The sequence below is a fragment of the Neoarius graeffei genome, chromosome 5 (genome assembly GCF_027579695.1).
Source record: "Neoarius graeffei isolate fNeoGra1 chromosome 5, fNeoGra1.pri, whole genome shotgun sequence".
Lineage (NCBI taxonomy): Eukaryota > Metazoa > Chordata > Actinopteri > Siluriformes > Ariidae > Neoarius > Neoarius graeffei.
Genome location: NC_083573.1, coordinates 57,524,595 through 57,541,446, shown reverse-complemented (window position 1 = coordinate 57,541,446; position 16,852 = coordinate 57,524,595). Strand labels below are relative to the sequence as shown.

The 16,852-nt window shown below is 43.8% G+C and overlaps 1 protein-coding gene across 1 annotated transcript in view; it reads right to left on the bottom strand.

Annotated features, from left to right (window-relative positions):
* The window catches only part of bcl3 (BCL3 transcription coactivator), a 36,881-nt gene extending 21,859 nt beyond the window's left edge, over positions 1-15,022 (bottom strand). Inside the window, exons 1-2 of the mRNA XM_060922138.1 lie at positions 14,068-15,022; positions 12,944-13,067 (exon numbers count right to left, since the gene is read on the bottom strand). Of these exons, the coding sequence (XP_060778121.1) occupies positions 12,944-13,067; positions 14,068-14,545 (602 nt within the window). The 5' untranslated portion in view covers positions 14,546-15,022. The remainder of the gene's footprint in view (positions 1-12,943; positions 13,068-14,067) is intronic.
* Positions 15,023-16,852: the final 1,830 nt, after the last annotated feature.

Sequence of the window (16,852 nt, the reverse complement as noted above, 5' to 3'; positions counted from 1 at the left end):
TGTCACACATTCTCTGTTCCCCGGTTCTCAGTTTGAAAAGCAGAAGAGGCCAAAAAGGTGTTGGCTTTCTCTTGACTTACTAGCTTTCCCATAAGTGACTTCTTCACACTTGGCACATTGCTATGGCATGTCATACATTTCATCACAGGTCTCCATATCTGAGAAGTATTATTAGTCTTCATTTATTTCATAGATGAATCATCTATTTCATAGGTGAATACTATTGTTTTTGGTGATTTTTTTATCCATCCATCCATCCATCCATCCATTAATTATCTCTAGCCGCTTTATCCTGTTCTACAGGGTCGCAGGCAAGCTGGAGCCTATCCCAGCTGACTACGGGCGAAAGGCGGGGTACACCCTGGACAAGTTGCCAGGTCATCACAGGGCTGACACATAGACACAGACAACCATTCACACTCACATTCACACCTACGGTCAATTTAGAGTCACCAGTTAACAATTATTATTTTTTCTTCCAAAAGTTGTTTGGTTTTGGATGAAATTTTAACCGCTGATAGCCACAGACAACGGAAGCTCACTGACCTAAGACGAGTGACCTTGGCCTATTTTTCAAGGCCACAGGGCACATTTTATGTGTTTTTTGTTGAAAACGTCATTTTATTTATTACAGTATCTACTAAAGTTATAAGAATTTCCCTCGAAATATTATATAAAGAAATGATGTGCTCATTTCCTGTGCAAACAGCTTCGATGCCAGTCAAATGGAAAGTCACGCACATGTTCTGGACTGCGGTCAAAAACAGTTTGTTTCCTACTGTAAATACCCCAAACCACAACATGTCCAAACACACCAATTCTACCAAAGTTGTCATTTTTTCTGGATCAGTGCAGGTTCTTCTTTGGTAAAGAACTCTTTATCGGTTTTTTAAAAATTGAATTGAATGTATTTTGTACATTCACAAAAATGGTCAATATAGCCATTTCACCATGAAATATTGATTTTGGCTTATAATATGCTATAGTAAACAACCCAAAACATATACCCATTCTACCAGAATCAAGTGTCAAATCTGACCTTTGACCTACTTTTAGAGCTCAAAAAGGTCATTTTCTGTTTTTGACTCTACTATTTTCAAAGAAAAATTGAAATAATTTTTTGGTTCCATGTTGCTCATTTAGCTCAAATGAGCAACACAGAACCACTCTCCTGTGGACCCACCACCCGCAGGAGGTGCCGTAAGGGTCCGGTGCACTGTGGATCGGGTGGCAGCCAAAGGCGGAAGCCCTGGCATACTGATCCCTGGCTGACAAAACTGGCTTTTGGGACATGGAATGTCACCACTCTGGTGGGAAAGGAGCCTGAGCTTGTGCGTGAGGTTGAGTGGTACCGACTAGATATTGCTGGGCTCACCTCAACGCATAACTTAGGATCTGAAACCAATTTCCTGGAGAGGGGTTGGACTCTCTTCTATGCTAGAGTTGCCAAGGGTGAGCGGCGCCGGGCGGAGTGGGGCTATTGGTAGCCCCCCCCCCAGTTCAGTGCGCTAACATCAGAGTTCTCCCCAGTGAATGAGAGGGTAGTTTCCCTGTGCCTTCGGGTCAGGGAACAGTCTCTGACTGTCATTTGCACTTATGCGCCAAATGGTAGTTCAGAGTACCCGGCCTTCTTGGAGTCCTTGAGTGGGGTGCTAGACAGTGCACCACAAGGGGACTCCATTGTTTTACTGGGGGACTTCAATGCTCACATGGGCAATGATGGTGAGACCTGGAGGGGTATGATTGGGAGGAACAGCCTGCCCGACCTGAACCCGAGTGGTGTTCAGTTGTTGGACTTCTGTGCCATGTACAGTTTGGCCATAACAAACACCATGTTTGAGCATAAGTGCACGTGGCACAAGGACACCATAGGCCGTAGATCGATGATTGACTTTGTAGTCGTTTCATCTGATCTACGACCATATGTCTTGGACACTCGGGTGCAGAGAGGAGCAGAGCTGTCAACTGATCACTACCTGGTGGTGAGCTGGATCAGATGGTTGGGGAGGAGGCCAGACAGAGCTGGCAGGCCCAAACAAGTAGTGAGGGTATGCTGGGAACGTCCGTCGGATCTTCAACTGTCACTTCCGGCAGAGCTTCAACTGCATACCGGGGGAGGGTGGGGACATTGAGTCCGAGTGGACCATGTTCTGCACCTCCATTGCTGAGGCAGCCATGCAGAGATGTGGCTGCAAGGTTGTTGGTGCCTGTCGTGGCGGTAATCCCAAACCTGGTGGTGGACACCTGTGGTGAGGGGAGCCGTCAAGCTGAAGAAGGAGTCCTATTAGGCTTGGTTAGCCTGTGGATCTCCAGAGGCAGGTGACAGATACCGATGGGCCAAGCAGAATGCAGCTCTGGTGTGGGAGGAGTTCAGTGAGGCCATGGAAAGTGGCTTTCGGTCAGCCTCGAAGAGATTCTGGCAAACCGTCTGGCTGCTCAGGAAGGGAGAGCAGTGCTCTGTCCCTACTGTTTACAGTGAGGATGGACATGATCTGATGGTGGAAGGAATACTTCGAGGATCTCCTCAATCCCACCTTCGTGTTGTCTGAGGAGGATGCAGAGTCTGAGGGTGCTTGGGAGGACTCGTCCATCACAGGGGCTGAGGTTGCCAAGGTGGTTAAAAAGCTTCTCGGTGGCCGGGCTCCGGGGGTGGATGAGATTCGTCTTGAGTTCCTGAACAACATCCAGTGCCTTGGGCTATCTTGGCTGACATGCCTCTTCAACATTGCGTGGAGGTCGGGGACAGTGCCTCTGGATTGGCAGACTGGGGTGGTGGGCCCCCTTTTTAAAAAGGGGGACCAGAGAGTGTGTTCCAACGATAGGGGATCACACTTCTCAGCCTCCCTGGGAAAGCCTATGCTGGGGTGCTGGAGAGGAGAGTCCAGTCGATAGTTGAACTTCGGATTCAGGAGGAGCAATGCGGTTTTTGTCTTGGTCATGGAACACTGGACCAGCTCTTTACCCTTGCAAGGGTACTGGAGGGTGCATGGGAGTTTGCCCAACCAGTCTACATGCATTTTATGGACCTGGAGAAGGTTTATGACTATGTCCCTCATGGTGCCCTGTGGGGGGTGCTTTGGGAGTATGAGGTTCAGGGCCCACTACTCCGGGCCATTCGGACCCCGTATGACCAGAGCAGGAGTTTGGTTCGCATTGCTGGCAGTAAGTCGGACTCGTTCCCAGTGCATTTTGGACTCCGCCAGGGCTGCCCTTTGTCACCAGTTCTGTTCATAACTTTTATGGACAGAATTTCTAGGCGCAGCCAAGGGGTGGAGGATGTCTGGTTTAGTGGCAGCAGGATCACGTCTCTGCTTTTTGCGGATGATGTGGTCCTGTTGGCTTCATCAATCTGTGACTTACAGCATGTGCTGGGACAGTTTGCAGCCAAGTGCAAAGTGGCTGGGATGAGGATCAGCACCTCCAAGTCCGTGGCCATGGCGCTCAGCCGGAAATGGGTGGAGTGCCTACTCCGGGTCAGGGGGGAGTTGCTACCTAAAGTGGAGGAGTTTAAGTATCTTGGGGTTTTGTTCACGAGTGAGGGTAAGGGGGAGCGGGAGTTGGACAGATGGATCGGGGCAGCATCAGCAGTGATGCGGACGCTAAACCAGTCTGTGGTGGTAAAGAGAGAGCTGAGCCAAAAGGCAAAGCTCTCAATTTACTGGTCCATCTACGTTCCCACACTCACCTATGGTCACGAGCTATGGGTAGTGACCGAAAGAATGAGATCGCGGATACAAGCGGTTGAAATGAGTTTTCTCCGCAGGGTGGCTGGGCTCTCCCTTAGAGACAGGGTGAGAAGTTTGGTCATTCGGGAGAGACTCAGAGTAGAACCGCTGCTCCTCCACATCGAAAGGAGTCATATGTATTACCTCTACATATACTGTGAGTTGGCCTAGTGGTTAGCGTGTCGGCCTCTTGAGCTGGAGATCGTGAGCTCTACTCGTGGAGAGGTCATACCAAAGACCATCATAAAAATGCTACCTACTGCTGTCTGGCAAGGTACGCTGTAATACAGGTGCGAGTGGGGAGTCAAACTCTTGCAGTTACCAGAGGACTAGCCCCCTACTGTAATCCTAGCTATGTGAGAGGCCGAGGGAAAATGGAAGATCAGAAACGGAGATTGGTTCTGCCATATGGTGCAGGAAGGACTTTTGATTACCTCTGCATAAATGAAATGTATTATTCACTGTATATAATTTACACATGCTCTTTCTATGCATACTGTCACATCGCATGTTTCTCTAATATTTTCAGGTCAAGGTCAAAAGTCTGAAAAACTATCAAAATAGACAAAAAATTTTTTTTTCACCATGAAATAATGGTTTTGGCTGACTGACCCCAAATATATACCCATTCTACCTAAATCAACTGTCAGATTTGACCTTTGACCTACTTTCCGAGGTCAGGTTGGTTATTTTCAGTTTTTAACGCACTAATTTCATGAGCTGTTTACATGTACAGATACTTTAAGGAGTAAACACAATCTTCAGTGCACACTGTAATGGAAATAAATGGCAAACAGATGGAGTTTCTATAAAATGATACATAACAAGAAAGTTCTCTTTAAAAAGAGAACTGTATCAGATTTGGTTGTCAGTGTGTAAGAAGAGAAGCTGTTGTCAGACTTTTAAAAAGTGTAACTGATAAATACTGCAGTGAAAGTGTAGATTGGATTAGTGTAAATGTATTGTAAGAAGAGTAACATTACACAACTGTGTGTCTGTGTAGGGGTAACTGTCTGTGGAGTGATTCGCTAGGTCAATGTCCCTTGGCGTGAGGCGATTCAAATCCTTAGGTGGGGTTTACATTAGACCGTATCAGCGGATCATCAGATTAACGTTTTTAAAATGATTAGTGTGCACACAGCAACGCCAATACACGATTCGCGTGCACATAGCAACGCCAATACACGGATACGCTCGGCTCCACAGGCATCCTGCGCTCCAAATCACTCCGTCCTGAACAGCGAGTGTCCTCTGGAGGGTGCGCACTCCGGCCCTGCGCAGCTCACAGAGCGCGTGAGTGGAGCGCATGAGCAGTGATTTGGGACTGAGCCGCTGTGTGTGTGATCTCAGTGCATGTCGGGCATGCGCGTCACTTACCACTTGCAAGTGGAAGGATGGCAAGCCTAAAGACAATCATAACTACACAATGGGCAGTATTTGCATCAGTATTTGCAGTATTTTCATACTTTTATACTCTTTAATGAAAGGTGATACAAGGCGGAAGCCCGCGCCGTTTTTCAGCAGTCGCGTCACATGACCAACGCCAGCGAATCAGGAAGGTGGATGTCACAGTGACGTTGTCCAATGACAATGCCAGCTAGAGCTCAGCACAGCGTATCCGCGTATTCTCAATGTTTACACACCACCGGACCAGACACGATTTGGATTGAATACGTGGACCCTGGTGGATTCCCGTTTCCCGGCGTTTCCAGGCGTTTTAATGTAAACGGACAGTGCATCCGCGAAGAAAACGAGACAGATACGGTCTAATGTAAACCTGGCCTTAGACAGCTTTAGACGCTAGGTGAATGTCGCGAGACGAATGGCGCAAAAGGGCACTTTAATGTACAACCTTTTTATTGTGCTGTGACAAATCTTACATTCTTATGTCAGAGCTTTGTAGGGTTGGCCTGTTAATTTGTAGCAGTGGTGTTATGCAAAAATCAGCCACATGACACAGTAACTTCATGACTATGTGCCTTGTTTCAATATATTTCAATTACATTTGCTATATACTTTCAATATGATATTTTCATCCATTTTTTGGCCGTACCAAAAAAAAGAGATTATATAAGTATGAGGGTGAATCAAATGAAAATATATATATTTTTGCATCGTTTATTGCAGTAGGTGCAACCTGATACATGTAAAGTGTATCACGTTTCTACATAATCTCCATTTCACCCCTGGATGTGTTATTTAGTTATGTCACACGTTTAAAGCTAGCATAGGTAATTTTGGAGAAAGCAACAAGTGCAAGCTAGATTTTGAAAGTATCCACACAAAAAATCCTACTCCTTCCCATCAGCCCTTGCTCCAAAGCCACTCCTATTATCGATTATCATTCCTAACATTATCATAATTAATGCAAACATCAAACATGATGATTGTTCATACTCACAGCTGTCGACTAGCTCTCTAGCTTTAGCAATACGTCTGTAATATATCTACCTAGCCTTGGAGAAGACTCCGATCATGCACAAGCGCACAGGCAGAGTGCGTGCAAGTAGGCAGGTAGGTAGTTACACAGGCCTACGTGTCAGACTGAATGAAATGATTGGATGGGCTTTTTATAGCCCTGAGACTGCCACATATGACAGGTTGTTTTTTTTTTTTAAATTGTCAGAGCAACTGATTTATTCATTGCTGTTGGGATGTAAAGAGAATTTCAAGAAATATAACAAAAATGCTTCTAAAATAATTATCTACAGCACCCTGCCTTTAAGGTTTTCATTTGACTTGTAACTAAATTATATAGTTAATATTGATATTTGGGTGGCATTTAATGGAAAAGGGTCACATTAGACCCCGACACTACGCATGGCTTAACATCTTTGTTTCAGATTTAATGCAAGTAACTATTCTCCACAGTTGTTTGGCAACAAACTACAAACTGATCTATAATCAATACTGGAAACATAGATTTACATTTATTGCATTGGCAGATGCTATTTAAGAGAACTTATATTTATTTCATTTATACAACTGAGCAATAAAGGCCTTGCTCAAGGGCCCAGTAGTGGCAGCTTGGCAGTGCTGGAATTTGAACTGACAACCTTTATGACCAGTAGACCAACTACTACTGAGCTACCATTGTGCATTGGTGTTACAGCCACAGAAGACTGAGCAAACCTGATAACGCTTAGACCTAAGTAGTCCACTTTGTTTCTGTTGTTCAGCGTTTACAAACTCCATATCTGTTGTGTATTCCAGTTCACATGAGATACTTTTATCATATACTGTAAATACTGCGGAATTATTCTAAAGCTTTCGTAAGTAAAATGCTTTAGGATGAAAAATATTCCAAAAATATTGAAACTGCATAAATATGTATATTACTTTAATATCGAAAATATAATACAGTTGACACATGTACATACCATGTACATACACCTGAAATAGTGTTAAACAAAGTTTGACCTTTGACCCTTGGTACTATGTATTAAGAAATTATACACTCATTTTTATGCACCCTCTTATGAGGTTTTGAGGAATTCTGGTAACAGTTAAAGGAACCTATTGTTCTGTATTAAGTACATTAGATCTTTTGCTACACTTAACAGAGAGCTGTTTTGCCTTTACACTTCACTGCTGATCCACTCATTCTCACAATCTCATACTTTCTTTGAGTCTGTTCTCTATAGATGAAACTTTAGGTTCCTGGAAGTGAGTGAGAGTTAGTTAGACCGCAGCCCAGATAAAGCCATTGCTGCGTATGTGCCGCATCCTGTACAGGCCAGAGACACATAAACCTCACATCCCTTGTGGCATGGCCCGCTGTGGCAGTAAACAAAGACAGAAGGGAAGCTGAATATGGCACAAAACGCCTGAGCCAAGCACTGTGTGGAACTGTTTACCAGAAACCAGCCAGAGAGCTGACAGAGTTTCAGCAGAAGTACAGAAGACTGACAAGTACACAATGTCAGAAGAGGAGTCTTCGTTTGCTTTGGGGGGTTTTTGCAGCCTGCAACCATAATGAATAGGCAACATGCAAAATTAATCAAAATTGCAAACCTCTATCATACTTTATTTGGTATCAGTATCAAGTTTAAAAAAAAAATGAAGCCAGTCACAGTAATGCAAAAGCCACTCCCTGCATGCAGAGAAGTGGAGCTATTCTGGCCTGAGACGATTTGATATAATAAAAACACAAAACAGGAAGCAAATTAAAACGCACACTTAAAGTAAGGTATGTCTGGCTATTATCTGACTCTAAAATTCCCCTTTATTGAGCCAGAACATACCTGACCCATGTATATCAATCATACTGTATATCAGCAACTTCAAAGAATGCGCATCCAGTGAATGTTGCAACCTGCTGCATGTAAATGAAGTTGTCATTTGGCTTACTTGAATGCTTGAGGTGGTATGTGTGCTTGCTGCAGCCATAGTACACAAAAAAGGACAAAAAAGAAGGTACCGTACAACTGACTGTATACCACAGAGGTATTGTGTATCTTAAATTACAACAATAGCATTGCATGAAAAGATACTCATTACACTGTGCTTTTCTCTATACTATGGCCTTTAGAACTGACTTTTCCCTTATTGTCACATCTAGCATACAGGACTACATTTAAATGTTTACTGTATGTTGTGTACATTACTAGTAGCACATAACAGGGACTCAATAGCTTGTGTGCTTGTAACCATATCAGCCACATCATTCCACAATGATAGCCACAGTGAACAACTGTTGAATTCTATGTGGCTCAAAGCAGTGCAATGTAGCCAAGTTAAACAGTTTTTTTCACTGGATTTCAATGATGGACTTCTATTGGTTGGGCTAACTGTAATCCCAGACAGGGTCTCAAACACCAACAAACCTATTAATGATATCCTATATGCTATAGGGGGCGGCACGGTGGTGTAGTAGTTGGCACTGTCACCTCACAGCAAGAAGGTCCTGGGTTCGAGCCCAGCGGCTGGCGAGGGCCTTTCTGTGTGGAGTTTGCATGTTCTCCCTGTGTCTGCGTGGGTTTCCTCCGGGTGCTCCGGTTTCCCCCACAGTCCAAAGACATGCAGGTTAGGTTAACTGGTGACTCTAAATTGACCGTAGGTGTGAATGTGAGTGTGAATGGTTGTCTGTGTCTATGTGTCAGCCCTGCGATGATCTGGCGACTTGTCCAGGGTGTACCCTGCCTCTCGCCCAGAGTCAGCTGGGATAGGCTCCAGCTTGCCCATGACCCTGTACAGGATAAGTGGCTACAGATAATGGCTGGATGGCTGGCTGGATATATGCTATAGGTGCTAAATAAACAAACACTAACACTAGCTGTAGTCTTTGTTGAAGTGTCTGGTTTTAGCATTGTTGTTGTTGTTTTCATCCTTGTCCTTGATAACCTTAGGATTTGTGTCATTAATTTTAGTTTTCTTTGAAACACTTGGGAAAAAAATCTGCAATTCTTTTCTGGTTCCTGTTTGCCATTTTTGCTTGACAAATATTTTGTGTTGTTTGTGCTTTAGAGAATTTAGTGTGATGTCATTGATATTATTTCCACAATTTACTCATTAACTAATTAAAAACATATTCAGAACAGGGCTGTGTATATCCCCTTTCCTTACTAATGTCTGACACCTAAGAGCTGATATGTTGATGCATGTGTATTTTGAGCAAGTACAATTTGAACTGTGCAATGTTCAACTGAACTATCCTGTTTCAAGATCTCTAATTAATCACGTCATCATTCCGAGTCGCCACCTGAAAATTGAGCTAAAACCCTCTCTCCTTTTCGCAGAATCACAATCTCAAAACATCTTGCCAAGAGTACATGTCAGGCTCCTACAATATCCCATACACTCAACTCATACTTAGCCATGTTTTATGGAGCATAAGTGGCTCGATAAAGAGAGGGCGGAGGAAGCAATGTAATAAAAGAGAGACAACTAGTTAATTATTATTACATACATAATGTCTTGTATCCATTTCGTGCAAGACGTATACAATAAGCTGTTCTTGTATTACTAGGCATTTGGTGGACAGTCTAGAGAATGTTCTGCAAAACACAACTTCTCACATCCTGCATACAAAATCAAAACACGTCTGAAAAAGTATTATTATTATTATTATTATTATTATTATTATTATTATTATTATTATTGTTAGTAGTAGTAGTAGTAGCAGTATTTGAAAGAAAAAGAGAAATTATGAAAAGGAGAGAGAGAGAGAGAGAGAGAGAGAGAGAGAGAGAGAGCAGTGAAAGCGGAAGTAAGGAGCGGATGTTTGGGTTCTTGAGCCCATTCATTTAAAAAGGATTTCAAAAAAAGAGAAGAGGAGAGAGAGAGAGAGAGAGAGAGAGAGAGAGAGACACCTGAGTAAACCGCAGACTCGCGCGCTCACATTGGCTTTCCCGAAAATGAGGGTCTATAAAGCGCTGAGAAAAAAAACAAGGTGAGAGGATGAAACCCATTGACGTAAGAACCTTAAAAGCAACAGATTACAGAGAAGGGGGTAGTGTGTGTGTGTGCGCGTGTGTGTCTCTGTACTTCATGTTGATTTGTGTGCTAAAGTACAGCTACTGATGTAACAAGCCAGGAAATTGTGTTATACCAGAAACCACAATTTACCAGCTTAATTCATTAGCATATGATGGTAGGGTAAGCTTAACAGTGAAAAGAGCAAAAACAGATACAAATAAAAGGTGTGCACTGAAAAAGGCTACAGCTTCCAGCGACTGGGTCGAGCACAAATATTAAGCACTCAGCAACTTTCTATGATCAAAACTCTTCCCCTCTCACTCATCTCTCCTGAGCTTGTACACTCATTCAATCTGATTTGCTTACTTATATGAAAAGTTTTCGAACACATATTGACTAAACTTGGGTGTGAATTAAGCAGGTGTCATTTTTGGAAAACCAAGTTTCACTCACATGAGTTGTGAGTGACATTTTCATAGCTGGCACCATGTGGGTGGTTTTGAAGTCAGTAAGGGTGTGTTTGTCCATGCATGACAGAGCATTTGATGTATTCATCTGTAGCCTGGCCTTACACACACACATGCTTTTGGCAGATGCTATTGTACAGAGTGACTTACAGAAATGTTTTGTAGGTTCCATCAAAACATTATCATGCTAATTACACATTGTTAGCTTTTCATTTAAACCTCACTCACTCTACTCTGCTTCTCACACAAAGACCAAGTGAAATACAGGGCCTCGTTTATCTACAGTACTACTGCACCCCTGAGTCTACTGTAAAATGCCTCTAACCTTTTAAACTTGTCCACTCATTCCCCACTTCTGCATCAGTGCCAAAGAGAGTCAATGTCATGAATCACAAGAGAAATGAATTACACTGTATCCTCCCTACAGGAAATAAAGTGACTGAAGAATGTGGTGGGCAGAGATACGCTGATACCATTTCAAAACCACAACTAAAAGTGAACCTAATTCCAGAAATGATCATTCTAAGTGTCTAGAAAAGTTTTGGAAAGAAAATGCAGATAATACAATAAATTGATTTAAAACTATAGTGTGGTTCAGTCAGATAGGTCTACAAAAAGTTAACATAAAACTGAGCTGGATGTTCCACCACATTAAATATAACTATAAATGGTCTTAAGTTTGTTTTGTTCATTAAAAAAATAAAACATTGATTTAAGGGAAGCTATGGCCAAATGGTTAGAAGAAACAGCTTTGGGACCAAAAGGTTGATGGTTCAATTCCCTGAACCAGCAGGACTGTCTCAAGTGCTCTTGAGCAAGGCACCTAACCCCAACTGCTCTGGCAAGTGTGGTGGTGTACCTTGCGTCTGATTAGCCAAAGAAAAACTGATGATGCGATTATCAGTTCGGGCAAGAACCTGGCCATAATAATAATAATAATAATAACAACAACAGCATAGGCGGCACGGTGGTGTAGTGGTTAGCGCTGTCGCCTCACAGCAAGAAGGTCCTGGGTTCGAGCCCCGGGGCCGGTGAGGGCCTTTCTGTGTGGAGTTTGCATGTTCTCCCCGTGTCCGCGTGGGTTTCCTCCGGGTGCTCCGGTTTCCCCCACAGTCCAAAGACATGCAGGTTAGGTTAACTGGTGACTCTAAATTGACCGTAGGTGTGAATGTGAGTGTGAATGGTTGTCTGTGTCTATGTGTCAGCCCTGTGATGACCTGGCGACTTATCCAGGGTGTACCCCGCCTTTCGCCCGTAGTCAGCTGGGATAGGCTCCAGCTTGCCTGCGACCCTGTAGAAGGATAAAGTGGCTAGAGGAGATGAGATGAGACAACAGCATAAAAATTAGCAAAGTGTTGTGGGAAAAGAGGAATAAAACACATTATAACAGCACACCCTTTGGGAGATTGCAAATTCAAATCGGCACGGTGGTGTAGTGATTAGCACTGTCGCCTCACAGCAAAAAGGTTCTGGGTTTGAGCCCAGCAGCTGGCGGGGGCCTTTCTGTGTGGAGTTTGCATGTTCTGTGTGGGTTTCCTCCGGGTGCTCTGGTTTCCCCCACAGTTCAAAGACATGCTGTTAGGTTAACATGGGGCAGCCTTGGGCTGAAGTGCCCTTGAGCAAGGTACCGAACCCCTGACTGCTCCCTGGGTGCTCTAGTGTGGCTGCCCACTGCTCTGGGTGTGTGTGCGCATGTGTTCACTGCTTCAGATGGGTTAAATGCAGAGGATGAATCTCACTGTGCTTGAAGTGTGCATGTGACAAATATAGGTTTCTTCTCTTCTTCTTCTAAATCGTAACAATACCTAAGCCATCTGTGGCCAGGAGTCTAAGGACTAAACTTGGCAGTGCTCTCTGGGTGGGCATCTCCTCTGTCAATCAAAGCAACATTAACCAATCATGGGTGTATGTGAGCTCATGTATGGGAAGAGGACAAATAGTGCTTTCCTTTGAGTTTGTTCCACTGCCCTGTGATGCAGCATTAGCAGCAGTTCAAAAAAGCTGCAGCTGGTTTCACCTTTCTCAGAGGAGGCATCTCTTACCCTCCCCAGATGATAGCTGTCATGTGATAGAGATGAGATGGCTCATAGGTGGGAACTGGCAGATGACCAAATTGGGGAGAAAATGTTTAACTTCCTTACAGAGCTACCTGTAGTAGCTCACAGCGGCAGCAAGGTAAATGCAGTCAGTTATTAAATCAAGCTGTCTTTATAGAAGGTATTAACATGTCGGTACTTTATTTATTTTTTATTTTTTGTAAAACCACCTGTCACCCCTGAACTTCAAAAAGGCAAACACCATTAAAGGCATTGCACTGAAGAACAAAAAACTTACGTGTCCCCATCTTCATCCTGGTATGTTGCCAAATCTACCTCATGCCGCAGGTGATCAGTGTCCTCGAATGGGTGAAGCGAAATAAGTCTATTTGTACACAGGTGAGGTGGAAGGTATGCATCGTCTATAATGATGAAAAAGCACAAGAACTATTAAAAGACTGAACAAGTTAACTCATATGACATCATTGAATACAAATTACTATAAACTCAGTTTTATAGGAACAGAACATTCATAATAACAGCTTGTTCAATAACAAGTTGAACTCAGAAAAGTTGCTCAGTGGAACAGAATATAACAAGGATGTTCTGGATAGTGGTCTGAAACTGGCAAATTTGTAAGTTTAGCTATAAGGCAACTTTTTGTCTGATTTTTTTCTGGTTAGACAGGCTAATGTGAAATGCTGATAGGGCTGTTTTCCCCAGAAGCAGTTGGGATCTCACTTACAATCAGCTGCTGACCCACTCACATGTTCTTTCTGCATGGGGCTACTGAGCAAACCCAAAACATCCTGCTGATTTACAGAAAAGTTTCACAATGACAGCATATACTACTTGCTGGACTGACCATGACTGCGCAATCTTCTTTTTACGAAACTCTCTCTCTCTCTCACTCTCTCTCTCTCGCTCTCTCTCATACACACACACACACACACACACACACACACACACACACACACACACACACACACACACACACAGAGTGGAACTATGCTAAATTGGAGTGTGGAGGTTTATCAATTTTAAGCTATATTATACTGACCAAAACACATGCTAGAAAAGAAGTAAAGTTCATCACAATGATTAAAAAACAAACAAACAAACAAACAAACAAACAAACAAACAAACAAACAAACAAACAAACAAACAACTCCCCCACACACACACAACATTGGATACATTATGTATAGGCTACTGCATGCACAAGCTATATGACTTTTCCTGTATGAGAATATGAAACGATGGGTAACAAACATCACTTCTGGGATTATTATTATTATTATTATTATTATTATTATTATTATTATTATTATGTCCAGATCTCCACTAGACTACTTGGTGTCTCTCAATACTATCTACAAACGCATCAAACAGCACAGAATAAGAGAAGTTCTTCAGACTCACATGGATTGCTTGGAGTGAGCTGTGTATCGCTGTGTGCTCCTCCAGGAACTGGGCTCCCAGCAAACTGCTGCGCCTCTGCGTTCAGTCCGTTGCAGACACTGCTGCACCTGGGCACTTTGGCAGGACTTGGACCTGAGTCTGTCTTTCTGTTTTCTGACTGCTCCTGAGGTTTGTGGTCCGTTCGGACAGGACGTTTTCTGATGGGAAGTTTTGAGGTAGAGGTCTCTGGAGACTTGGCATCGCTGTGGGTCAGCCTCTCACACTTCACCTGGGTTTGACCATGACTATCCTTGCTGCCCGGTTTGATCGCAGAGGAAAGGGAAGGAGATCCTCTGGAAGTGCACTCCTCCACCTCCTCGATCTTTGGTGTCCGGGTTTTGCTTTGTCCTGTAGTCCGATCTGTGATGTCCCTTGTTGTGGTCCTCAGGTCGAGCGGCGCAGATGCTTCAGTGTGAGCACCGCTCATGGTCATGGTCATGAATCGTAGGTTAAATGAGCTGCCTTAAAGACGACCTTTGCCTTTTTTTTTCTTCAGCCCGGTGACATCTTAAGTTACAGGTGCATAAAGCAAAACTCAGAGAAAAAAGAAGCAGAGAGAGAGAAAAAAAATCATTCGATCTGTAGATTCTGGTAAAAGACGGGCACTAATGACCACCGAGAAGCCTATTATAGCTTGTTAAAATAAGATAAGTCACGCAAAAAAAAAGGAAAAAAAAAGCCATATATAGGCTAACATTACAGTAACGAGCGACTCAGGTAACTATTGTTACATGTAACAGCTGCTTCGTTCTCAGTCCATTCACTCTGTAATAACTGAATGGCTTGTGCGTAATAACGCGCAAAATACAGCCTGCTGTCCTCCAGGGTTAAAACACTCTGCACTGTCGCGGATTAATCTGATATGAAGTTTAGTTTCTCTCTCTCTCTCTCTCTCTCTCTCTCTTCTGTCGTCACACACACACACACACACACACACACCGCGGGGCTTTTCCTTTCACACGATTATCCGGTTGTCAGAAGCTTACAACGCGAAACCACCGCGTTTTATTCGCTGTGCGCTACACACAGCAGGAGATATCCGTTCTAGGCAAGTCAAGGCGCAGAAACACACTCTGGTCATCTCCATGGCATTGCAAGTTTTATACAGAACTGAGTGTATTTTGGAACGTTTGAGTGTGTTCTGCGTCTAAAATGAAACACTTCATTCGAGTCTTGTGTTGTTGTTGTTGATGTATGTAAAGTCTATTCCCATGAACTTTGAAAAGCAACGCATGACTGAACCGACGCATTTAGGCAGGACTGCTGTTTTGTTCTGTTCTCGTTAGCTGTAATCTTATCGCATGGATTCACTATTTGTGCTTTGCCGCAGAAGGAAGTGAGCAGCCCAGGGGGATCTCCCTCCACCGACTGTTCTCGGGAAGCCTTCTCCTCTCAACTTCTTCCTATACAATCCTCAGGGGCTCTGAACACACACTCTTGTTTGGGTAATAATGACAGTTCGGTTCTTGCAGAACGTCTTGTTGTCAGTAATTCTTGATAATGATGACGAAAGACGCATTTCCAAAGCTCATTCACTATGGAGGTGAACACATCTGCCAGCCTTCCTGTCTTCCTAATAAGCTTGCTTCGCCGTATTCAAGTAGTCCCCCCCCCCCCCCCCAAAAAAAAAAAATAAAATAAAATCCACCACAAAACTGATTATTCACAATGACAGTGATTTGCCCAGGCCAGTGGATCAGCTCTTTCAGCCCCCACCTCTTTCCCTCTCTAGGTCTTCACTAGCTCTGAGATTTCATTGGGCCCATTTGGGACTTTCCTGAACACTTCGGGCAAATAGATTGTCAAACGGAAAGGCTTAATGAGCCCTAAAGTCCCTAAAACACCATAAAGAAGCTCTGGTGTACCTTGGCAGTTTGTGACCTGTAATATCATCTTCATTGTAGTGCCCATAGCACACTACTGAGAAACCCATACTCATGGGAATCCAGGCTGCAAACAGAAGTGAAAAGCTTCTCCAACCTTCGTAAGAATAATTTGCATAACTGCACAGAGAGAAGTAGGTAGTTTCCTAAAGGACAGGAGAAGTATGAGAGCAGGCAAGGGCCAGCAACAGCCTAAATCTATACAGCCCTTAATGGAAATTGTCCCAAGGTTCGAGCTTTATACATGTTCTTTTAAATGTCAGAGATAAATTCTGTATTAGACAGCAGATAAACTATAGCAATACACATACAAGACAATACGGAAAATATTAAAAAATACATCAAATGTCTCATCTCATCTCATTATCTCTAGCCGCTTTATCCTGTTCTACAGGGTCGCAGGCAAGCTGGAGCCTATCCCAGCTGAGTACGGGCGAAAGGTAGGGTACACCCTGGACAAGTCGCCAGGTCATCGCAGGGCTGACACATACAGACAACCATTCACACTCACATTCACACCTACGGTCAATTTAGAGTCACCAGTTAGCCTAACCTGCATGTCTTTGGACTGTGGGGGAAACCGGAGCACCCGGAGGAAACCCATGCGGACACGGGGAGAACATGCAAACTCCACACAGAAAGGCCCTCACCGGCCACAGGGCTCGAACCCAGGACCTTCTTGCTGTGAGGCGACAGCGCTAACCACTATACCACCGTGCCGCCCTACATCACATCACATCACATCACATTATCTCTAGCCGCTTTATCCTTCTACAGGGTCGCAGGCAAGCTGGAGCCTATCCCAGCTGACTACGGGCGAAAGGCGGGGTACACCCTGGACAAGTCGCCAGGTCATCACAGGG